The 25706-nt window shown below is 33.3% G+C and overlaps 2 protein-coding genes across 6 annotated transcripts; one reads left to right on the top strand and one right to left on the bottom strand.

The window, feature by feature from the left end:
• Positions 1-242: 242 nt before the first annotated feature.
• LOC105145680 (hypothetical protein) lies at positions 243-19231 on the top strand. Of its 3 annotated transcripts, XM_011055427.2 has the most exons (11): positions 243-764; positions 4120-5064; positions 5153-5778; positions 7275-7461; positions 12349-12521; positions 12870-12932; positions 13025-13152; positions 13855-14226; positions 15420-15763; positions 15931-16197; positions 16560-19231. In XM_011055427.2, exons 2-11 carry the CDS (start codon positions 4128-4130, stop codon positions 16997-16999), a joined length of 3537 nt encoding a protein of 1178 aa, XP_011053729.1. In that variant the 5' UTR covers positions 243-764; positions 4120-4127; the 3' UTR covers positions 17000-19231. The 3 variants fall into 3 exon arrangements, with proteins under 3 accessions (XP_011053729.1, XP_011053730.2, XP_087269917.1); XM_011055428.2 differs by lacking the exon at positions 243-764 and having other exon boundaries at positions 2451-5064; positions 15931-16035; XM_087413791.1 differs by lacking the exon at positions 243-764 and having other exon boundaries at positions 2460-5064.
• LOC105145697 (uncharacterized) lies at positions 18324-25167 on the bottom strand. Of its 3 annotated transcripts, XM_087413793.1 has the most exons (3): positions 24443-25167; positions 21439-22689; positions 18324-20487 (listed from the first exon to the last, which is right to left on the bottom strand). In XM_087413793.1, exons 2-3 carry the CDS (start codon positions 22439-22441, stop codon positions 20462-20464), a joined length of 1029 nt encoding a protein of 342 aa, XP_087269919.1. In that variant the 5' UTR covers positions 22442-22689; positions 24443-25167; the 3' UTR covers positions 18324-20461. The 3 variants fall into 3 exon arrangements, with proteins under 3 accessions (XP_087269919.1, XP_087269918.1, XP_011053759.2); XM_087413792.1 differs by having other exon boundaries at positions 18324-22689; positions 24443-25156; XM_011055457.2 differs by having other exon boundaries at positions 18324-22689; positions 24533-25156.
• Between the last annotated feature and the right edge of the window lie 539 nt (positions 25168-25706).

The raw sequence follows: 25706 nt of genomic DNA, 5'->3' as shown, positions 1-25706 counted from the left end.
TTATTGTTTTATGATTTTGTACTACTCAGTATTAACATTAATTATCAATATAAATTTTGTAAAAAATAAGTGTGCGTGCTAATCTCTCTGATAATTAACTCCTCAAGAATTAATTCGTCGTTAAAATTGTGAGACTTACAACTATCAATGCCTAATTATACGCAAAATTATTAAGTTATTATTATTAAGAGTGATTAATTTTAAACATTTAATAGTTCCTGCTTTCTTTGTGATTTCATTTATAGACAATAATTTATAAAATTATTGTCGAAACCACGACAATAATTTATAAAATTAGCAACATTAAACTGATCGTTTAATATTGCTTTATCAAGAAGCTCTGTATAAAAAAATTCGCTGATTGCTCAGCGAAATTTTATTCGTCAACGAAGGAATTTTCAAGATTCTTACATCTGTTGCACCGGCTTGTTACCTCTCCTGCTCTTTGCCATGGGACTGCCATGGTCCCTTACTTTGTGACGCTTCAAGAAACATCGCAGCGTCATTAAGCATCGCATTGATTAATAATTGAGATCAAGACAGAGATAACAACTTTGGACCACACACCTTTCGAAGATGCATCATCTCGGAATTACAAGAGGCTATTCCCGAGGGATAACGAGAAACGAGGACTGTTCTGTCGTACAACGGGGAACTCTTGCATCGTGTGCAGATCTTCGGGTATGCGGAAGACACAACGCAGCCGTCGGGCGACAGTGATTGAGAGAATCCGACTAACTCCAAATAGGAAAACCAACTCGCAGGTGAGCGCAAAGACAACGTTATGTTTCGATCGCTCTGCAGATTGCAACAGGATTAAGTGCAGTCGTGCGATTTCGTAACGCGCGTGCGAAATCCGGGGCCTGTACCGTCAACGAAAAGGTCGTCATTTCTTCTCACGGTCTTGCAACCGCGCCGGTGAGCCGTATCGCAAAGAGCAACCTGGAGAAACTGATGAGTTGAGCATGATTCACATAATCGATTATCGTTTGCAGTCGAGTATAAATTTTCGGAATTTTATTTAATAGATATTTACACATTACATACTGCATCATAACATACTGCATCTTTGGATGTAGTTTGTATTTCGCATATTATAATTTTTGTCACAGATGTAGACATTCATTTTTAATGTCGGAATGTATTCAGCAAATCAGTTTTGATTTAACGAATTCATTTCACGATTCTGAAATTACGAGAATATTTTCTGATTGATAAATTAATCGATTAAATTAGGTAAAATTATGAGAACCACACAAGAATGTTCTTTGTAAGAGTTCGTGGCGTCAACTTTGTTGACGAATGAACGATTTCTTGGATAAGCAAAATTAAATCTACGTGTTGCAAACATATTCTTATTCTTGCCAACTACTGCAAGATCATCGAACAACAGAAAAAACTTGCGGCGTCCGAGCACAAGCCATCGCCATCGAACTTGACCGTGGCCTTCGAAGTCTTTGCGCTCGTATAACGAGATACGAGGAATGTGAGCGGTCCAGAGAGTCACTGGTTGTACTTACGAAGACTTCGGACTGGTTACAGCAGCTAAATGTCTTATATCAAATAAATATGATGCGGTATTGAAGCGTAATCGGTTTTACGAGGTGACATTTTTTGCACACTTATTAATTTTTTGCAATACTTTTTTGCGTGGATGAGCGATTTGCATAAATAGAATTGAATTAATTTAATGAACTTCGATTGATAACGATCTAAGAAATAATAGTCCAACATTTGTTACAATTTTATGACTATCAAAAAATGACACAGTCTTAGAAAAAATAAACTTTAGAAAATGGAAGTTTAACAATTTTATGGATTTTCTTTTCGTTCATTTTGAAAAATATTAATATATTCTTTAATGTACCCAAAGTTATGGTTTTTATTTATTTAATATTTATTTAATTAAATCAAATCTATTATATTGTATAATAATTTATATAAAACGATTTTCAATAATTTCTACATTTAGTTATATATTTAAATCACAATTTAATGTTTTCTCAGCCCAGTTTAATAAACTTTCTCTCTCTCTCTCTCTTTCTCTCTCTCTCTTTCTCTGTCTTGATTGAAATCCGTAACAATTCTTAACGAGATAAACGTGTAATAAACCGCTTCAGTGCCTTCTTGAAGTCTTCACACAATGCTCAGAAACCCATCTCTCTTTTGAAAAGTCATGACAAATACAAAGTCTTTTCAAAGATGTTTATCCAAGTTCGAGGAAAGTCATTGGAAAAGTTTTAACGAGTGCTAGGTAATAAAGTTTTAGGTAATAAAGAGCATTTACATTCGATACAATATCATCAGATTTGTTATAATTTAAAGAAATTCGTCGATTATATTTTTTTCTGAGAAAATCAATTGTGCTTATTTTTTTTTAAAGTTTTTTTTATTATTTTATATTAGGATAATTTTAATATCAAAATTGAGAATATTTGATATTTCATAAACTTATTTCAAGAATAAATTAATAATCGTTTAATATAAAAACCTGAGATTTTGTTTAACGTTTTTAACTCATTTAATCCTTTGCTTACAATTTGGATTCCTTTGTCTAGCCAAAATTAATTCTTTTACTATTCTAGGCTTCCAAAAATTGTAGAAAAATTGAGAAAAATTGTAGAAAAATTTAGGTATTTTTCAATGGTTACAGCAGTTCTGAAAGTATACGTTATATTTATTTAACATGAGAATCGCCGGTGGTGCCATTTTCGGTCCGCTAACCATTTCAATTTTTTTTCTTTTTTGTAACAGGCACAGTACAGAATATTAAAAATATGTGAATATAAATACAAATAATTTTAGCAATACAAATAGAATTAAAATAACTTTTCTTTAATCGAAAACATAGTAAATCAATAAATCAACATCTTTCTGAAATTCCAGTGGGATACCATCAGCAACTCTGATGTTAAAAAATCTTTTCAAAATATTATTTTTATATATAAACAACAATAAATAATATTAGATTGATATATGAATTCATAATTAAGAAAACAAGCCTTATTTAGATATTTTTTTATATTACCTTGTTTAGATCGATAGAAGCGCATGTCAAATAGGAAAACTAGATTATTCAACGGTACATGCTTTTTATTCGATTCCAAATGGACGCAACTCATATACGTGATAATTCAAAGACAAGGATTTGTAACAACGGCGTTGACACATCTTCTAAATCAGAATCGATGCGTCGAACGATTCACTAGTGCATGATGACCGGTATTCCGTGTATCGCGACGAGTGGTGGTTCGTTTTGATATCCTGCATCGTTGCACTTGATAAATCGTTCTATATTACGAAACAGCGGGAGCTACTATGAGCAACATATAAAAACGAAGAGTGACTGGGAAGATGCATCTAGCGAGCACTTTGTTTCACATCTTCTTTTATTTATTGTGCGTCTGACTGATAACTTTTCCGTTATTTTTCAAGGAAATATAAGAAGTTATGCTTTTATAAAGTCAATTAGTTTTTAGATTTTTTTATTGAACGAAAGTTATAATAGTTATAAAAATGATTATATCGTGGCTAATTTGTTTTTCTAATCTTAATGGAATTAAACGAGCTAAAGAATATATGAGTAAATCAGAATAAAAATAAATTTTAAAAGTTGTGTCCCACATTCTTCAATTCGAAGGCACCTTATTATTCGAGTTGTTCGAATTGAAGCAATATTTGAGTATAGATTGGAAAAATAGAAACTTTTGTAATATAACTTAAACTCTATCAATTAATGCCCGTTTCTACCAATGTGGTTTAATTTTAATCTCGGTTCAATAAACTCTTTATCTTTTTCCAGTTCTAAGAATTAGAAAAAGATGAAGAATAAGTTTAAAGTTAGAAGAACTAAGATTAAAGTTATATTGGTCTAAAGTCTATATTGGTAGAAACGGCATGAGTCTACTTGATCAGTTTAACCGTTATTAAGATTCGATAATCAGATACTCGCAACTCGACGAAGCAAAAGAAACATGTCAATTTCGGAAGTTATAATATACACTTTATATTAAAAAATATAAAGTGTTTATTTGATACTTGAGACATTATCGTATCTCCTGAGAAATTTACGTTTTACACATTTAATCGGCATGTTTTTCGTACATTATTTCATTTTAGATGTTAAAATGTCTCAACCAGAACTGATTAACGATCTGGACGTACCTGAAAATCCGCAGCATCCCTGTCAATGTTCCACGATTAACAATTTGGATTCTATAAGAACACCGAGGGACAGAATGGAAAGGAATATGAATAGCTCCAGGATCTCCAACAATCAAGATCTCCCGCGAAATCTGGAAACCTTACAGAATGTTTTCGAACCGATACGAAGGTTAGAGAGCCCCCATCAAGATAAATCGCAGATCAATTTGGACAATACTAGAAACGTTGATCTTCTGGAACATCAAGCAAATATATCGTCTAATTCTAGATCCATAAATAATCAGAATTCGTTGTTATCTCTTCACGGACATAATCTTTCATGTAGTCCTCGTAATTTGGATCTATCTCGCAATTTGGCTTTTGAAGCAGCTCGAAGAGTCCAAGAAACCTCGAGTCTACAGGACAATCAGCACAATCACAGTTTGACCTCGAGTCCTAGTCCATTGCTAGAGACAGGGTCGAATGTGCTTGAGACAACCAGTAAAGAATTAGATAAACAGCTGGAGGATCACGCCGGCTTGTCGCCGCAGAAGCAAAGCTCCAGCAAGGAGAAACTGAAAAACGTGCAGCAAGTGTTGAATCCTTATCAGCATCATCACGAAGCGATGGAGCGTGGAGTTCATGGACATTTTCATAACGACATACATAGCCATATTCACAAACACGCCGACAATTTTAGGAATAATACAAATCTAGACGAAAGCTTGATAGGCTTTCAGCAACACCAGCGACAGCACACGCATTATCATCATAACAACACAAAGACAAACGTTACTCATCACCACACATCCGGAGTACATCACTCACATGCGCAAGGAATGACTGGGCATCATCATGGAAGTCTGGCAACTAGTCTTACTAGCCATGTCCATGGAAATTCTGGTTCTCTGAGCGGATCTGGTTCGTACTTTAGATTTTTAAGATCTTCGTATTAATTATTATATATATATATTATGTAAATGAGTTGGTTGTTGCGTTCTTGTTTCAGGATCCGGTTCCATGAATCAAACCAGTTCCGTCACCTCCATCGGACATCATCATCCAACATCTATGCCTATAGCGGCTACGATAAACCACCTGAACTCTCCCCACAGTCATCATCGACTCAACGCTGGCTCCAGCTTAGCTCACCATTCGAATCCTACTTTTCCCAGCGATCATCATGGCACTTCGGGTGCTCTGAGCGGCGCGTCATCGAATTCGAGCATGATGAACCACGGTGGATCGCCCTCGGTGCACCGGCACGTGGTCAATGTCAATAGCAGTTTATCGACGACACCCTTGGGTGGTCACCATCACGGCAGCTCATCGGGTAGTTTAACCGGTCATTCTAGCGTGAACCATCATCACGTTAGTTCCGGTATATCGTGCGAGTCCTCGTCGTCAAATGCTAATACTAGGACGCACAGCAGGTTGGATCACGTCCACGATCATCATCATCACTTACAATCGGTGCACCCGTTGCATACGAGTCATCCCGATACCAGACCGAGAGATCGAGCGCCTTCGAGTTTAGATCATCATGGACATCTCCACGGTCATGTGCACAATCACGGCCACCCGCACGGACAGAACGACAAAAACGCGTCTCTTATGGGTATCGACTCTATTCAGGTATGCAAACCTAGATATCTTATGATTTACTCTACGTAAAAATTGCAAAATTTTCATACGTGATTACTTTGAGGTGTTACACAATTTTATATCTTTCTCTCTCTCTCTGTCTCTTATAATCGTAAAAGAATTGTTTTAAGAAATTAATTAGATATTTTGCACAATTGCACTTCCATAAATTTTCCTCGTGCTTTGCCAAATGAGGAGAATGACTTATGCCACCGTTCCGCCCAGCGGCTCGTATATTCCTAGCCGTTTTTGCCGCTACATCTGAGAAAATACATGTTCGTGAATCGCCATATCTCTATCCGCGCACGCTTGAGTTACGTTCGCCGTGTCCTGGCCACGCGAGAAGCTATAAATCGTGTACTAAGCAACGGTTCTGCCCTTAGAGCTTATATCAGGAAATATTTTCAGCCGAGGGCCAAATGTGCAGCGCGCGGACGAATGATTAATGATCGGTGCCCGTTGCAGGAATGTTCGAATTTCACCGCGAGTGCGACAAAAAATGTTTTATCGGGTATTCTTTACCTGCAAGTGTTGATAACGAAGCTCTTGATACGAAGTTAATATTTAAAAAATCGTATGTTCTATACTTCGCTTTAATTTAACCTCAGAACGATCTTTTGAATGATACACAAATTTTACGTACGAGTAAATAAATCACTCTTGATTAATGTATAATACAAGATTTTTATATATATTTCACATTTCTAATAACAAAATGTTTATAATCTATAGATCTTTATATGTATAAATACAAATAATCTAATTTTTAAAGAAAGAGAGCTTAAAAGAAAGAGAGTATCAAATTCGATCTTGAAATGATAAAAGTATATATGTAGTCTCTTTATAACAGTTCAATAAAATATAATAATACAAAACTGCTTAAAAATTGAAATCACTTATCATATTTTCTATTATGATAGAAAATCGCTAGGAGATTTAAACTGCTATATGTATGACGGAATGAATTTTTAAAAGCTTGTCCTAGTTTTTAGCATGGCAGATTGAATTTCCTAATAAGCACTGAAGGCATAGCTTAGCGCTTAATAATATCGCACTTACACTTAAAATTTACATACGATAGCATTCTATAGTTAACGATTCCGATCCTCAAGAGTTAATTATCGAGAAGGAAAGAGATGTTTGAACTATAATAATATCGTTATTAATAACATTCACACAAAACACACAGTGGACATTTATTGCCATAAAAATTAATAATTTTATTTTTTATTATTTCAATACTGCTATTAATATTCGATGACTCATTCTTAACACATATAACGATACATTTCGATGTAAATCTTCGCATAAATTTTTAATTTTTGTTAATTATTTTAGAATTAATGACATGACACTAGTATTACAACTCATCAAGTATTATGATTCGAAAAAAAGATTTTTTTTTTATTGAATGCTTTCTTTCTTATCATTCCACTTCATCAGATTATCATTAAGCTACCTTTAATATAAATACTTTGACATTTTAGGTCTCAGCTCCAACGAAGAACAAATGTCAATGTCACGTAATGCAATCCGGAGGAAACAACGGAGGAACTGAGGGCGAGAGTGACGGAGGCGTCGAAGTGACATCAAGAACACATCAACCCCCTGCTCTTCCACCACGTCCTCCACCGAGACCAACGAGACGTTACGAGACGACTACTGCCAATCAATGTAAGTTACTTTATAATATTTTTATGTATTACGCTTATAGGTAATTTTTATTTATGGTAGTAATCACGTTTGATTAAGAAGTTGCTAGTAAAAATATAATATATTAAACTCAACAGTACATCGAACGTCTTTCATTTACCTAATTTTATAAATCTTTTGTAAAATCTAAAACATTTTTTAAATTTAAATCTTCTTTTTACTTATTATGTCGACTAAATCTTTTGTAAAATCTTTGAATATAACAATGAAGTTTATAATAGCAAACAGAGTTATATTTTTTATAGATTTACTATAATATTACCGCGTGCAATATTTCCCATGCTTGCATATTGATATGAATACTCGATACATAATATAAACGATATTAATATTCATTCCATATGACTTAATTTCCATTTAAAATTGAAATATCAATCAGTCGTTAAAACCTCAGCTGAAATTTCCTAAAAATTTGCTGAGTAATTTCGGAATGTTGGCGGGTGGTAGCTCCATCCTATGCCGGGTAGTTTCACGATTATCCTAACAATTGCACTATCAGCCGGATGAGGAGGTGGCGATGTTGGCATGCGTTTCTTATCAAACGTGGACGTGCGTTATCGACGACCACGCGTTAGATTTCTACCCCGTTGCTCGGGGAATTGCATCCCTACATTCCTATAGAATTTCAACCCCCGACCGCACCGAGTCGCTCGAATCATCCAAGGGGTATATCGACCAGTCGATGCTTGCACCAACCGAGTGTAGGACGATCCTCTCCTATTGAGGGATGTGAGCGACTTGAAAGCGGGCCGACGATACGACAGTCAATGTCCTAATGACGTAACCGTTTACGTTCTAAGTGTGCATGGCATCGTTTCCTGACTGACATGAAAAAAACCCGATTCACGCGAATCTTGGACTTGACAAGTACCACTGATCAGCCGCCACCTGTGGGACACATCACAACGTGTCCGCCACGACTGTGAATCGTCTCGAGTGCGCGATTGTCGATACGCGAGAACCGATTGTCTTAAGACGAATAGACGATAAAGATCAACAGGGTGGCAATTAGATCATTTCGGTGTAACGAATATTTATGTGCGAAACTTAGCATTGAATAATGATTAATTAAGAAGTTGACGTTAATAATGATTTCCAATGACGATTGATGGTGAAAGTGAGTTGAGCAGTCCCAGCCGGAAATGCAAGACGAACAGGTGACCTTGGAAAATGGAGAACTCTCATGATGACACGTGACCAGTGTAGAATGCGTAGACACGCATGGCAGCAATGAAATGCTTATTACAGTCAAATCAATTAAATTTTTTTTATTTCAATACAGAAAATTTCAAAAGAAGAAAAAGATTATAGATATTTATAATATATTTCCATGAAAATATAATATGATGATTGTACTATATTACAAAAAATTTTTAACTTAAAGATTGAAAAATATTTTGTAATAAAATAGTACACTATTATTGTTTCAACATTGACTAGCATTAATATCATCCAATGCAATTCTGAAAAGTGACAAATGGTTTCTTTTTTTTTATATCGTCTTAATAATAAAGAAATTGCATCGATACTACATGCTACGTTAAATTCAATTCTGAACAATTCATATTGATATATAATTCAATGCGAATTCTTTGTGCTATTTTTAGTCTACACACACACACACACACACACACACACACACACACACAAGAAATTAAATATAAATCAAAAGTTTTACCCGATCTAGCCACAATTATTGAATGCAGTTGCAAGGTTAAATCGGTGACGCCATGTAATGACAAATGATAAATCTGCAGTAATCAGCCAGCGGGATTACGGAAGATTATCGTGAGCTGACGCAAAGCGACACGAGGAAGATGGATGGCTATCCAGTGCTCCAAATAGTGCGTTGTCGCCTCGGGATGGAGATGGACAACCAGGGCTATCCGTTCCCGATGGCGGCACACTCGCACTCGCACTTGCCGCATCCGACGAATCACGCACACTTCCCGAGGCCACATTATCCGCATCCTTGTGGTACGCCGACAAACCCCTTTCGCTTATCAATCACCCCTTTTTGCGCTCCCTTTGTGCAATCATGTGCATACTTATTAATAGGCACCGCGTGACGCTGTCTTAAGGCAAGGTCAAAGGTTGCGGCGCCTCGCTCTTTTAACACACGCATATATAATATAATGCGTTGGATTTTTCTAACATAACATTTAAGATAAATAATTTTAAAGTGTAAAATTATCAATCTTAATCAGAGCGTTTTGCTTAATTATTTCTTATTAATATTGCAATATTAACGAAGTAATAAACTTCAAACGATTTTCTTCCGTATAATTTTTTTATCGATTATTAAAGAATGGTTTAGCTTTTCTATCTATCGGGAAATGTGGATAATTTAAGACAACCTCTCCTATAACATTAGCCTTTATTTTTATTTATACCTTTTTATATAAACATCAAATCATAAATTTTCTTAAATGAATATTACTGGAGCTGATTTATATTAAAAGTTTTCGATATATCAGCTGTTTGTATTACACATAAAATATTTTTACATATGAAATATTTTTAGCTATGAGACACCGAAATAAATATCTACAATTTTGCAAGAATTTTTTAAATTAAATTATAGGACACACACATAAATAAAATCTAACAAATCTTTTTTCCGTCTCTACTTTTGTGGTTGTTACGAAATGTTATAATACAAATATTTTTTCAAGTAGTACGGAATATTTCAGTAATAATGTAGAAACGTTTTCGTGCTACCTGGACCTTTAGACATATTTTGTCATATTAAGGCGAAACTAAATGTTTCTTATATTCGTCTTATATATAAAGATCATAAAATTCTAAATACAAACATGAAATAACTAATTTGTTCTGGACGAACTTAGGCCGATACTCTTTTTGGCGGTAAATATCACAGGTAGTAGGCGTGCCACGATAAATCGGAAGTTAGACATTGTGTTATGTCCCAAGAAAACCGCAGAGCTCATCAATTTCCCAACCTCGAGTATATTTTATAAAGCAGAATGTGCGTATGTTTCGACGTTGATGTTACCGATTTCTCATCATTGTCCTCGGAAACATGAAAACGGTGGATTCACCCTCCGTAGAACGGAATCGAAAGGGCAGTTTTCTTAAAAGGATTCATTCGACTTTTCTCCTCCCTAAGAATTTCCACTCCGTAAATTTTATATCCCGTCTTTGGACGGTAGATTAGGATCACAAGACGCATCTCGCGCTTCAGGTATTTCTTGAAGATATTTGTCGAAACTCGTACTTGAAGAAACCGAATCTTTCTCCGTATCTTTTCATCAGATTTTCATTTCAATAGGTGCTTTCAAATTTTACCCAATGTATTTTTTACTAAAAACAAATATAAATTTTTGGCAAACATAATTTATGGTCTTCGGTCTTTATAAAAATGTCATATCAGTATATTTTTAACTATGTTCGCGCTCCAATATTTTGTATTAATTTTCCAATATTTTCCATCCAATATTTTTCAGCAATATACTCGATCAAAAAAAAAAAAGAATTAATTCTGAGAGAGTCTTCTGAAAATAGGAATATTAGCTCATTGTCTTCAAAGCTACGTGGTATATTGACGCTTGAGAATTCATTGAGAGAGAACTTCCAATACGCGGTTGGCGTACTGGACTCAATAGGAAGCTTTGACAATGGAAGTCGAACCCGGATGCCGTCAGACGAAGTAACACACCTGTGTTGAACGTTACAAAAGCAGCATCGTAGGTATTCCTCAACGCGGTTGGATAGAAACAGAACCGATGGTTTCTGAGTATTTTTATGAGAATTGCAAGATAGGCGAAGAAATTGATAAAAATTTATTCGCGCGTATTCCAATATTTTTTAATAAATAATAAATTAAAGCGCCGTGTATTAGCTCGATTTAATTATTCTTCTTTTCATTTTCGTTATGCATTGATTTACGGAATTTAACATTTTTGATATCTTGTATTTTTGTGATTGTATCAGGTGTCTGTAAAGGCCTATTCGATGGTTTTAAATGTTGTCCTTTGTGGGACTATTGACCTTTTCTGAGAGAAATCCTTAGCGGGAGTAAACCGTGCTGGGTCCTCGGTTAGCAGGATAATGATTGTCCTCGCGTGAGAACCTAACAGCCGTAGTCCTGATCTGGTCACAATGAGAAACGTGCCGCGAGCGAAATTCCACGAATATCCGTAGACGGCGATTACTCTCAAACTCACGTGATATTCCCGTTTCGATAATGCATCGTTGGCAAGATCGAAATTAACTGCAGCCTTGACATCACCAGATTTACGATCCACGTCATCGATAGCTTCTCGTGTATCATTTAACTTTATTTCTAGAAACTGGAAAGAATATTTGATGCAAATATTTAGCGAATTTAAGGTATATTTTTCAAAATGTTTTAAAATGAAAAATCAATTTGGTTAATGATCTGCAATGACCTTTTTGGCATAAATGAAAACTCTCAAATTTCTCCGAAATAAAAAGGAAGATGGAGTCTGATTATTTTTCTAAAATAACCGAGAAAACCATTTGATAATGTAATAAACATATTGAAAAGTAACCCTGAATTTGTCTATACTTTTTGAAAGCCTAGAACAGTAAAAAAACTTGGGTTGGATAAAAAGATATGGGTTTTAAAAAAAGGCACTAAAATACAGATAGTGGGTTAAGTGAATTAAATTGATGAATTAAATGAATTAAAAGTAAATTAAATTGTTAAATTTTTAGGAAGAAAAAGTAGCAACAATCACATTAGTAAATGGATTTAGATCAAGTCGTTGTAATCTTGAATTAGTTATCAAAATATCAGTATCTCATGCACGCGCAAGGCTTTTTACTGGAGCGATTAGAATTTCATGGATCGCGATTTTGCAGGTCACACTGGTGAAGGTGGTTGCTGCAAGAAGTACGTTGTCCTTTGCTATCTCTGTGGCGGATTGAGCGCGGCAGTCGGCAGCCTTTTTTTGGCGGTGCACGCAATCCTTTCGGCCCACACGGATAGTTTAGCGCTCTTCGAGACCGTGCCGTCTTACATTCCCGGAATTATGGTGAGAGACAAAAATCAATCCGTATTGCGAAATGCATCGATCTTAATGTGCTACCCATTCTAATGATCGTACATAAAAACATTAAATGCATCAAGCAACAGCTTTTAGTAAATAGCATAGAGTAAATTAATTTCAAGCTGCCAAGTTTTTTATGCTGTTGGCATAATTTTATGTACATGACTAATTCCTTTTAATTTTATGAGCTTTCGCGCGGCGAATCTATAATGCGTATAAATAATTGCTTTATCTGTTCAATTACGACGGTGATAGTTTTAGTGAACATTTGAATCGCACAGTGATTTAATAATTTGACGAATAGCTTGATGAATAATTAATTTGTCGTTTCAGTTGATCCTGATGGGTTTCTTCACAATGCTATTAGCTAGACGAAAGCACAGATACGGACTTCTAGTAAGTTTGCCGCGTAAACTTTTCGTCCCCACAGGAAAGCCGTCATTGCCGCTGACAGTTCTGTTATTAAACTGGGTTTATAACTTTTGCAGATGAAAGTCTGCGGTTCTGTGGGAGTGGTGTGCGCGCTGGTGTGCGTGCTCGTCACCGTCACAACTACGGTAATTCACATGTCTCGATTGCAGAACCTTCGCGAGTGCGTTTATACTGCGCGCGCGAGGTATGTATATCTTTCTCTCGTTTATATATCTCAGAAGAAATTACGGTGCCATAAAGTGGCAAAACGCCTCACCATCATTATGAAACAGCCGTATAGTTTGTGATGATAATAATGTTTCGTCTCATTATATGAAATTCAATCGTCCTTGCTATATAGTCGAAATCTCTCTTTCTCTCTCTCTCTCTCTCTCTCTCTCTCTCTCTCTCTCTCTCTTTCTCTCTCGCGAATATGTTGGATAATAAAATAAATCTTTCTTAATTTACTCATTCATATTTTAAATATATTACATAAGAATATCTTGATCAAATTTTTTCTCAAAACTCTTCACATGATTTTTAGAACTTTTATGTAAACTTTTGAATTTTTCAGAATTTCTGTATAATTTTTGTAAGTTGAAATAATTTTTGAAACACTTGTTCAATGTTCCGAAAAAAATCTACACATATGTATCTTTTCCAAAATTCTTTATATGTACGAATTTTAAAATATTCTAAGATTTTTTACTTTTCTCACATTCTATAATTTTTGAAGAAACTTATAAAATCTGGAAAAGTTGAAAACATTTTTAAAGAAATTTTTATAAATTTAAAATATGACAAATTTTTTAAAAATTATGAGAACTTCTTTCATTAGGATATTGATTGTTTTCCAAATGAAAAGTGCAGATATTAATATGAAGTTTTGATGTGATGATTCACACAGATCATGTACATGTTACGGCGCGCCGCAATCGAAGGGAGATCCCGGTGTGCTTTTCGAGGGGACTCCTCACTGCGAAGCGGTGCACGGCGCATTGTCAGATTGCCTGAGGGCCCTTTTCGGCGTCTCGGTGGCCGGTATATTGGCCTGCATATTCTCGTGCATGCTGGTATATCAATTGTTGAGCCACGAAAAGAAGAAGATGTACTGGGAGCAGTTGGAGCTGAGATGCAGATCATTGTACGGCCAAGGCAGCACCGTGGGACCGCCGGCTGGGTCCTGCGGATGCTGTAACGATTGCGGAGGTGCGAATCCGTGGTGGGCCCAAACACCTGGAAATCTGTACACACCGAATCCTGATATGGCGCCATCCAGGTGCGTAAAATATAATAATATTGTTTAGAAAATAGATATATTTAAAAACTATAGATATTATTGCCTCTCTTTTTAATAAAAGTTAGTTATTTACAGAATAAAATTTATGTCTTAAAACCTTTAAAAATTGCAAATATGCAACATTTTTTAAAAAAAGTCTTTATTTTATTAATATGCTACATATAATCCATGGCCAATTTACAGCTATGTTCAATAAATGTTTATATTCAATAAATCTTTAATTTGATTTTAATATTTATTAACAATTATTAACGTGTATATATCCAATAAAACTAATAGATTTCGTAAATTTTATTTAAAAAAATAAATAAATAAAGTACAATAATATTTAAAATATGATAAAGAAATATATGCGTATTTTTAATTGTATTTTATTTTTTCATATGCTTGATTAAAATATTTTCTCTCGGTATTTTTCTCAGTTCCCAATATTTACAGAAACACTTTTCGAGTCTCGGGAATGTATTGTGATAAACGACGCACCCTTTGAAGTTTATTTTTATTCGCCATAGAATGAACTAGCAATAAAACACGCGGCCACGCACGTCAATTGGTTTTAAAGTACATACACCAGACACATAGACACTAGTAGACATTTCTCTGAACATTGTATCCAACGAGATAGCCGTCTGGTCTGGCATTGATCCCGAGAGTACGCGAAAAGGATAAAAAGAAAGATAAAAGAAAATTATATTGATATGGCACATGACTCTCGTATCAGTTCACAGATTATGAAGTGTCGGTTGAAGAATAATATCATAGTTGTATACATATAATCGATAAGACGATACTTTTATCATAATATATAATATATAATTTATTTTAGAAACATATAGACATTTTTCAGAAAAATCCTAAAATGTATCAAGAAAATTGCAAATAAGTTTCTCTAATATTATTTAGACGACTAAATAAATACGTCAAAGAGCTCCAAAATATTTTATTTTATACAATATTTATAATATATAATAATTTACTATATTTATTTAATTGATAAATGTTATGATAAACATAAAAAAATATAGAGAGAGTTATTAATATATACAATTCTGATATATTAAGAATTAGAAGAGTAAAGTATGATAAATTTAGACAAAAGTTGATTTTAATTAGAACGTAAAAATTTTAATTTTTAATTAATAGGAGTTAACACATCATTTTTGCTTTTATAGGAGATGGCGATTACCTTGGTCGAGATCGAGAGGTCCAGCACCGAGCCCAGATTCAAATTATGGTTTTCACACGCAAACACGACCAACGGAAACCAATATGGAGAGCGGAACCGGCCCTTACAGTGTCTTTAACTCGCAGTCGAGTGGTCCTTATTCTGTTTTAAATGCTCCGAGTGCTCCATACACTCCGAGCACCGCGTCATACAGCGTTCTGGAAACTCCAGTGCCATTGTGGGGACCGCCACCTCCGTACAGCGATCCTAACAGTCCTGCCAGACGACCGCAAATGACCGAATCGAGAACCAGAATTGCCAAGAGGATGGATAATTTTGAAAATAACGAAGGTAAAATGTCAATTATTATAAACTAACATTTGATATAATAATGAATAATATAATAATTAGTCAAGAGAAGAAAAAAATATATATATATAAAATATAATCGATGATCCAATTTAATTAATATCTGATTAAAAATTAAAAATTAAATTGCATTTTTCTGAAATTTTTAGACCATAGACCGAGACCTGCAAAGCGTCCTTCCGATAATTACGAGAACGCCGAGGAGATCTCTAATAGCACAGATCCTGAGGGCGGGAACGAGGGAACCATCAAAGGTAGGAGAGCTAGAAAGCCTTTGAAGGGCGTAGAAAATGGGGCGTTTCAACAAGAAACTAATCCCGGCCCGAAACAATCTGAGAGCGAACTATATTTCGGTGACGTGTCCTCGTGCTGCGGACCCGAGAGTAGTTTTTACGATCTAGCTGTGGAAAAAGAAGGTACTTATTATTTCCGCGACAAGATTGCGTAATATTTCTTATCATAAAAATTCTAAATTAAACTCGTTACTTCGGCATTTATACATCTAGAAACTAATATCTTTTTTACAATCGTTATATTTAAATTAAATCTTTTTACATTAAATATAAATTCGTAAGTGTTTCTTTTTTATCATTACATATTTTGTAAAAATCTTCTTATTTACCTAGAAGCTGTTGATTTAATTCAAAGAATTATTCATTTTTAAATTATTCAGGTTATAATAAAAAAAATTATTTATTTTTAAATTATTCATTTCAAAGATTAAAACGTTTCTTATAACATTTTTTTAAATGTTTGATATGCTTGTATTTTTTTGTAGGTGCAGAACATCCGGAAAGCGTAGACTATCTGGCGACTAGGCTAGGCAAGCGTCAACTATCGAAAAGATCTCGATTGCCTCTTCCTTTGCCTGCGGACAACGGCGACATTCCCTGTGACAATTATGCGAACAGCGACGAACCGAGAAACGCGAGAGGTCCTTTTCTCGCTCCTGACGCGCAATATGAAGTGATTCAACAAGGTCGCTATTCCTATTACGGATCGAAAAATGACGAGGAGCAGGAAGGTCCGCCGAGTTCCAGTTACTTTCGGGAAGAGGAAAATGAAAGGGGGCGTGAAAGGGATTATAGGGATTACAGGAACAATCAGGAGGAGGAAACGCCACAGTGTTGTTTGAGCGATTCGACGACTCTAGACTCTGGTTGGCAAAGCGGGGAGCAACAGCAATCGGATGATAACGTCCGGCCGGTGAACGTGTGATCTTAGAACTGTAAGATTCTTAGCGAAAACGATAAAACATTAATTTCCTGCCAGGAAGTGTTATATGAAAACCATTAAATTAAAGTAGTGAAGAAAAGCCCGACAATAGCTTCTGACCTGTAAACAATTTAGATTGATCGTATGTAGGTCTTGTTCTGAAGTAAACAAAGCGACTGAAATTGCTGGGATTCAATCCTTTGAATTTAATTGACAGAATAGAGAAATTAAAAAGAAAGTAGTTCGAGTTTGGTAGATATGATCCTAGTCGGTTGATAACAGGTTTGCTTTTGAAATGTGTAATTGAATTTATAATTAAAAAGTTAATGCACTAAATTTAAATAACGTAATAGTGTGAAATATTCTCGATGTGCGTGTCAGTTCATATTGTATCGATTTCCCTTCTCCTGAAAAAATTGCTATAAAGAATTGCTAAAAAGACTTATTTAATAACATTTCGCACTTTTTAAATTAAGTAGTAATGGACGTGATGCATGACACAAATATTTTTTCCATAAATGGTCATTTAATGATTATTAACTTTATTTCAAATATATTACACCGATTATATAAAACATTACATACTACGATATTCTCTCTTTATATTAAAATAAATACTTTTATTTCGATCTTTACCGAAGTGATTGACGATGAACTATATCGATGCCATAGAAAGCACAATGATAATGAAATCCAGACTTTAGTGATAATTTATAGTGATAAAAATAATAACATTAAACACAAGTGCTAATCTCGATTTCGATGAGAATGAACTGCCATTCATTTTTCTCGTAAGAAGCTTGCCAGTTTAGTATAATCTATATACGTGTAAATTTTCTTCTTTAATTGAAGAGTAGACGTGATTAAAATAGAATACGTTCAAATGATAATTTATACTAATCCTTGATAAAATCAAACAATGTGAACAATTAAAACCGCATAAAAAGTGCATTATAAAACTTGTGTTGAGCATCAGGCGTGCATCAATGATCATAATGGACAAAACGAAGTTAAACTTGATTGTTTATATTAAAAAATGATCATCTATTAAATAAAAATATTAATCTCGTAGGACGAAATATTCATGGCAAATTCTGTGTATTTTTGCTAACTGCAACGTTGTTCATGCTGCTCGTAGTAATAAATAATAGTGAGTGTTAAGTATAATCGAGAAATTATTTGCGATGATTGATTAAAGACGAGTGGGAGAAAATGAAAAGGAGAATTAGCTACAAAGTTAGTTAGGGATCGTTTGTTGAAAATATATGTCCAACAAACGGCTATATGACTATTTTACTAAGAAGACGTTCGCTTTATTAGACGTTCGTTTATTATTTCGTACTATTTATTTGTCTTGGTAGTAATACACGCTACAAGTATTTTTACCTGATGTTTTGCTGAAATTTTAAGTCTATTGCGTATTAGAATTAAGATCGTCGATCAATCAACAATTGTTCTTTGTTGAATACACGATAGATACCATGTACAAAAGTGTGCTTTACTCTTGCCAATTAGGTATTAGTTGTAAATCTCAAATAGTCGTTGATTATCTCCGATATATCAACGGTATGTTCATAATCATAAGAAATATTTATAATGAGAATTTAATTTTTTGCGATTAATAAATTGTTTCATTGTCATACTTCTGGTTTATTTCTTAATCTTACTTGGTATCCGCGACTGAAATATTTCGTTCCATATTTTTCCCTCGGTTGAGAATTTTATGCGGATCTTTCATTTGATGTATGGAATTCTGGAAATCTATATAAAGCGTAGTGATTAACTATTTATTTTGATTATTAAAAGCATGATTGTTCAGTACTTTTAATATTCAAAATAAGTAATTAATTTTTCATCTTTCAGTATTAAAGTGAATTTCTGTAAGGATTATCATTATCAATGCTTATTAATAAATTATTTATTGTTTAATGTTCTTTAAACATTACTCGCTTTAGAATTCAGGTGGACCAAGGACAATATAGAAAGATCAATCAATCTAATTAGATTACTAGAACACTTGTCGGTTGTCTATTTTCGTTATCGGTCGCTCAAGACGCAAACGTGAATAAAATGCATATTTTATCATTCAAAGCATAATCAGAGTGTAGTGAAGTAGCTTATAATGCAATTTATAATGAAGTGTACCTTAAGGGTGAGCCGTGAGTCATAAATCCGTTGCATCATCGAACAATGTACTTGACAATGATTAAGAATAAAGGATGATTTTGCGAAGAATACGGATATGATGATCCTCTCCTTAAACCATTGCTTGTCCTTCATATTACAGAAAAATTATTCGATATGTAATAAATGTGATAAGCCAAAGCGGAAATCCCATTGCATGTTAAATATAGGTATGAATCATAAAAATAAAAATAATATTTATCTCTTTATATTATATTTTTTTGTAATGTTCACTATAAGTACAATGTCTTTGTTATCCATTCAAATCTATATAGTACGAAAACCGGCGAACACAAACGCCAATTCATGCACGTGAATAAATGTTCGAAAGGAATGCGGATTCCAAAGTGATATTACTATTGTTAATAGGTTCCTTAACTGTAGCCTCGTAATATCTGTAGCCTCGTTGGCCAATATTGAATTGTTTGATATATCGTAACAAGTCATTAAACTTTCACATTGAGTATATGAATTAAAGACAACGCTTGATACGTAATGTCATTTTCAATTCGATTCTTAAATCGTGAGACACGCAAGTTTTACAAGTTAAAATTTATATTTGTCGAGAAATGTTGCAATCTTATTAAATATATCATGTAATCAGTTTACATATGTTAATTAATCTTTAGTAATTACTAAAGCTATTATTAAATAGAATCTGTAACAAATACCTTTTTTAACAATAATGCTATTTTTTCTCTAAATATGATTGAAATTCTATTTACATGAGAATAAAATGTAATTTGTATTGCATCGTAAATTATACGAAATTTCGTAGATACTGTCAGAGATTCCAGAGAAGCAAGAAATGTTCTAAATATTGCTATATGTTGTTAAGCAGTTATATGTATACGAGATTCGTATCACAGTGCAGTAAATTGCACATACACGTAAATTGTTTTTGTACTATATAATGGAGTGCTTAATTAATCAAGTTGCGAGCACATTTGTATGAAATTCAATAAGATACGCTTATATTATTTATACATATAATTATCAGTTAATAATCGCGATAAAGTAACGGCTTTAAATAAATTAGCTTATGTAAATAATTAATGCTTGTAAAAACAGCATTTAATTTTTTTCGATAAAAGCCCAGTTGCAAACTGTTTACAGAACATATAGTCGATTAATCATTCTCGTCCGGTTGTGAATATGAATCAATATTAATTAATTGATTTGTGAAAGATAACATAGACGGCAGTTTGCTATAGCAAGTAATAATAAATAATAAATAATTCATATTGTTTTCATTGCTTGCCACTACGGTTGCCATGTAATTTAGTTCGAATACAGCACTGTCATATCTATAATCAAAATTTAGTTTGTTATTTTAATATTGTACATACAATAAGTGGGATGTATGTATATTATGATTACCCTACTTTACATTTCTACAATTAAAAATAAAATGTATGTACATATCTGCGTCACAAAATAAATGAATTAAGTAGTAACAAGACTCTAGAAGAAAACTCTGAGATCGGTATAATATGTTATCTATAATAATTAAAGTAATAATTAAATCGGCGATTGTAGGAAGAGCATGAGTCCAAGACTCACAAAATTCAAGATTTAAAAAAAATAGTATGCTACATCCTATCAAAATATAAAAACTTTTTTGATGAGATTTGTGAATGGCCAACAAACTAAACTCGAAAAGCGATAAGAAAAAATTTTTTAATAGTCAGTATGTTTTAATTTTCCATCGGCAATGAGTTTTATGTAAGATTGTATCAAAATAATTTCATAAATGTCCTATCGGAGTGGATTATCTTTTTTTCATTTTATTTTAATTTATTCTTGAAGTCTTTATTATTCTTGTTTAAAATTCCATAATGTTGCCAGCAGAGAGTTAATTCCAGTGTTTTCGAAATTGTTTTGTTTCAGTTATCTGATATTGTTTAATATAAAGAAAGATAATTATTGTTTAACATAATTTAAAATAAATAAAGTATCTAAGCAAATTTTGATTTTTTCACCGATTCAATTAAAAAATACTTAATAAGAATGTTACAAAATATTTCTAGATTCTAAAGTAATAAATCATACTAATATTGTGAAAAAAAGATGAATGAAAAATTTTATAAATGTTTTAAGATTTTTATGAAAAATCTATCAAAATTAGAGTCCATTTTAAAGTTGTTAGCTTCAAGCACCTTCAACAACTCTATCCGTTGCCTGATTTTCTAAGAATCTCTCAACTCTTTCCCTAAATTCCCTATTAGATTCCGGTAATGGTAATCGCGGGCCATTACCATCGAGTCCTTGCAAATTCTGAAGAGCTTCTGATAGCCGACGATCATGATCCAAGATGTCCGGTTTAGGTGCTGGGGGTTTTCTCTTTTGCAGTGGCAATCTCGTCGTCTTTGATTTGACAATGACATTACCGTTCTCCGGCAGTTGATTCATCATTCCGCAAAACGCAATCTTTGCGCTTAGTAGCGACCAGAAGATCTCCAAAAGAGAAGCCATCAAGACGTTTAAGGTCAGCAGCATTCTGGCATGCATGGAGTTCTCAAAATGGCTGTGCCGGAAGGTCTCAGTTTTTTCCTTCGTCAAATTCATTGATCCTTCTGTAATGTTCATTATGTTTTTATTCTGGAAAATTTCTCTGGATATCATCATCCTTTCTTCAAACATTAACGACGCTTCCGTCATCATGGGATCATTGTGATTTTTAGCATTAATATGAAAGTCTGATGTGTTAAACTCGTTGCTGGGAGATTTGAATGTAGTAGGTAATTTACTAGAATCGTTAATCTTCAAAAAATCATAATCTTCAGTGAAGTTGAATGAATGATCCTCGGTCGACATAATATCCGCGTAAGTATCATTTGTGAGATCCTTGGCAGAATGAGGGGAATAATGCGGAGTATCAAGGATTTTCTCCAGCGGCCACACAAATTCGTTGGTGCTGTTGGAAGCTGCCGCAACGTCGAAGATCGTAACGATGAAGCAGAGGATCGCTGCTACCAGGGAGAAAAGATTACCGTAGAAGAAAATAGCGATGTTTCGGTCGATGTACCAACGTCGCCAAGCGAGAAGACCTGTCACGAACGGCACTAGGCATGTAACAAACAAAATTGGGCCCTGCAAGGACAAGGCGAGAGTGCCCAGGAGGAGGGACAGCGTTCCGAGGCCAAAGTGGACCAAGGACAGTCCGCCGACTGTTGACGCTGAATAACGACGTTCTGATGGATATAGAGACGACAGCGGTGGTTTTGTTTTCACTTTGATAACGTACACGTTCTCCGTCATTGTCTTCTTAAATCGCGATTACACTTAATTGCACAACAATTTAATTCAAGGAATCCGATTGAGAGAAAATATTACATTAAGTATGTGCATATTTATTCGAGATAAACTTAATTCATGCAAGTTTGCACAGTCCATTGTCTCTCTCACTCATATTTTTAAAAGTTTATATTTCCGTAGAAATATCATCCAGTGTCACAGAAGTGAATAGATCTTATCCAAATGGTTTGTATATTTTTTCCTTCCTTGCACTGTCAAATAAAAAAAATTAATTAAATGTAATAAATATTTGCTGTGTTACAAAATATACATAATAAAAGAATCATAAAGATAAAATATTTCATGAATGTATTTAAAAATTAAAATATTACATGAAGTGTAAACATAAAAAATATATAACTTAATATATAGATTTTTTAATATAAAACAATATATAAAAACAATTATCTTATCGTTCATTACAATTTTTATTAATTTAAAAGTTAAAATAATACAATGTCTTTCTGAATGACATTTTAATATTTTCACATTTTTTTATTTATATATTAATTTATTTTTATTATTATATAAGCAATATAAGAAATTATGTATATGTACCAAGCGCAACAAAAACTAGTAATTTGAAAGCAGATTATAAAGTTAGAAAATTACGCAAACGATGAATAATCAAATGAGTCACGATGCGCGATCGCAATGATCTTACAGTCATTTATGATTATACCGGACATGTAATCTATAATCAAATTTGAAACAAGATTAAATCGGGAACATTTATAACGGACAAAGTCGACGTTTTGTATAATAAAAGAAATTGCAGTTACTTCCGCGTTGTTATCAAGAACAACTGACCAATTATAGCAACCGCTTTTTTACTTAATTGAAGTCTTCGTCGATCTCCGCAGATTTTCCTCCACGCGTCACGACTTTGTAAGATAGAAGTTTTACGCAATCTATGAATAACAATCGTTCGCTCATGACTGACTGCAGCCAGTCTCGCGCAACATGGAGCTCACATCATAATAAACATTTCTGTCATAAGTGAAATAAAAGAATAAGATTTCGTTGAATGAACATATTTCAAAATTGGTATTTTTTACGTTATTACTAAAACGCTGTACAGACTAAGTCGTGAGATTGAAAGGAAATTGTACACGGTAATTGAAGTAACATTCAAGTAAAGAATTTATTTCAGAACTGTGCAACTAAATTAATCCAAAACCAGTCTTTATCTTGTAATTTGGTCTGTATTATTGTAATTTATTCGTGCGACCGATTCAGTTAATAGGTTGAAGGATTAGACGCGTCGTTACCGTCGATCTTTTACTTTTTTCTCGCGCTAGTATTATGTAACTGATTACGAGACGTTGCAATTATGTTGCAAGTGTGCTCCTGTTTCTTTGGTATTCGTTTTTATGTCGAATTAGCATGTCAACTTGTGTGAATCTTCGGTGAAATTTCTGACGAACAATAAGTGTGTGTTTCAAGATAAATAATTCAAACATGTAACATACACAAGAATAAACTATATAAAAATTGTATGTATAAAAGTGTAAAGTTTTTTCTTTTTATTTCAATGTTATATAACATATAAAATTTGAGAAATCAAATTTTTGAGAATTATACTATTTTTAATATTATTTTTATATTAAATTTTATAAATATTATTTGATCCAAATAATATTAATTTTGCTATCAAAGTTTACAAATCTAAATTATTTTTCAACATTTACTACATGTAATATTCGGTTATATAAAAAAGATTAATCTTATTAACTATATCACACAAAATGTTTTTTATAAATATTATGAGATAATTAAATATTTAAACGTTAATTTGTATTGTATTAATTTTATATCAACTTTATGTTCATAAACATACAAATGTGAAAATGCATATCTAACAAAAATATGATTACATAAGTAATAATTAAATTTTACAAATTTTATTTTATTAGCGAACTTGTCTACGAAATGTGTACTGATGGTAGTATATGGATCACGTACTTTTTCCGTGCCATGAATTAATTTCGGTTCAATCAACTTTCAGAGAACTTTTGTATATTGTATATTGTATTTTGATAGCATTGAACTCACGGCTTGATAAACGATCACTCGCGCGCGGTACTTGAGTAGTGACTGAACTACGAAGACTAGTCTTCGTTGAAATTGCTATGAAATACTGAACGAGCCTCCCACGCAACCGACTTGCAGTGAAAGGGACAACATAGAACAGTACCGGATAAGCGTACCTTTGACTAGCATTAAATCCTGTTCACATCATCGACGTCTCATACTTGCATGGCAAAACGATCTTGGCAATGAGAGATAGATATTATCTTGCATTTCTCTTTACCATATATCACATTGTTATACATGCAAATATGCAAGAAAAAACAATAGAAGTATGAATAAAACAGAAGAAAAATATAAAAATAATTACTTTTTAAGTAATGAAATTTCTTTGTTGAATGTTTTAATAAAAAAAAAAGAGCAAAATGTTAATACATTATCATAGCGAAAATCTATGTATTTAAGTATGACTTGATGAACTTTTTGGAATAATAATCATTTTACTTGTCTCTCACGAAAATCCTTCCACTTGGTGCGAAAGTCCCGTTATAATCGAAGATAACTTCTCAGAGAGCAAACGTATCCCAGGATCTGCATGAGCCAACCTTTATTGTTAGCTGCAGAAACACGTGAGTTCAGCGTACGACCTTTTCGATGGATCATCTGCAGATTACATTCCGACAAAATTCCCATAGAATGCGTAAAACAATGAAGAAACGGTACAAAATCTTTCAATTGTTACTATTTCATTAAATTATAATAAAAAAGAATTATATTTTTTTAATTTTATTAATGGTGCTTTCGAGCACCATTTTATGAATAAGCCAAGAAATGACGCAAAAAAAGTTTCTATAACAATTATTTTAGATATCGAGGTCATCTATTATAACCAAATTGATCATCATGATTGTTAATAATTCTAAGTCAAAACGATATTTGAGTTAATATTCATCGCTTTTAATTACAGAGAAATTTTATCACAGTCAATTTAATTATTAAAAGTTACTGATTTTCTTTTATAGTGAAACTAGTTATAAATATATTTTTTATTATGTAAGCATCATAAATTTCTATCTAATGTGGCATAACCTTAACTAAAAGTATATAGAATATAAGAGATAAAATCGTACAATGTCTCTTCAAAATTTCTTCAACGTTTCTTCACGATAATAATTATTGGATAAGGACTAAGATTACC

The sequence above is a fragment of the Acromyrmex echinatior genome, chromosome 15 (genome assembly GCF_024713525.1).
Source record: "Acromyrmex echinatior isolate Ae372 chromosome 15, ASM2471352v2, whole genome shotgun sequence".
Classification (NCBI taxonomy): Eukaryota; Metazoa; Arthropoda; class Insecta; order Hymenoptera; family Formicidae; genus Acromyrmex; species Acromyrmex echinatior.
Note: the sequence above shows the minus strand (reverse complement) of the source record. Positions and strands in the feature narration are given on the sequence as shown.

Excerpts from the sequence above, each read along its gene's own strand:
- LOC105145697 (XM_087413792.1), bottom strand. The coding sequence starts at position 22,441 with ATGACGGAGAACGTGTACGTTATCAAAGTGAAAACAAAACCACCGCTG.
- LOC105145680 (XM_087413791.1), top strand. The coding sequence starts at position 4,092 with ATGTTTTTCGTACATTATTTCATTTTAGATGTTAAAATGTCTCAACCA. Across the intron at positions 14,227-15,419 it reads CCTGATATGGCGCCATCCAG|GAGATGGCGATTACCTTGGT; the intron begins GTGCGTAAAATA and ends TTGCTTTTATAG. Across the intron at positions 16,198-16,559 it reads TCTAGCTGTGGAAAAAGAAG|GTGCAGAACATCCGGAAAGC; the intron begins GTACTTATTATT and ends ATTTTTTTGTAG.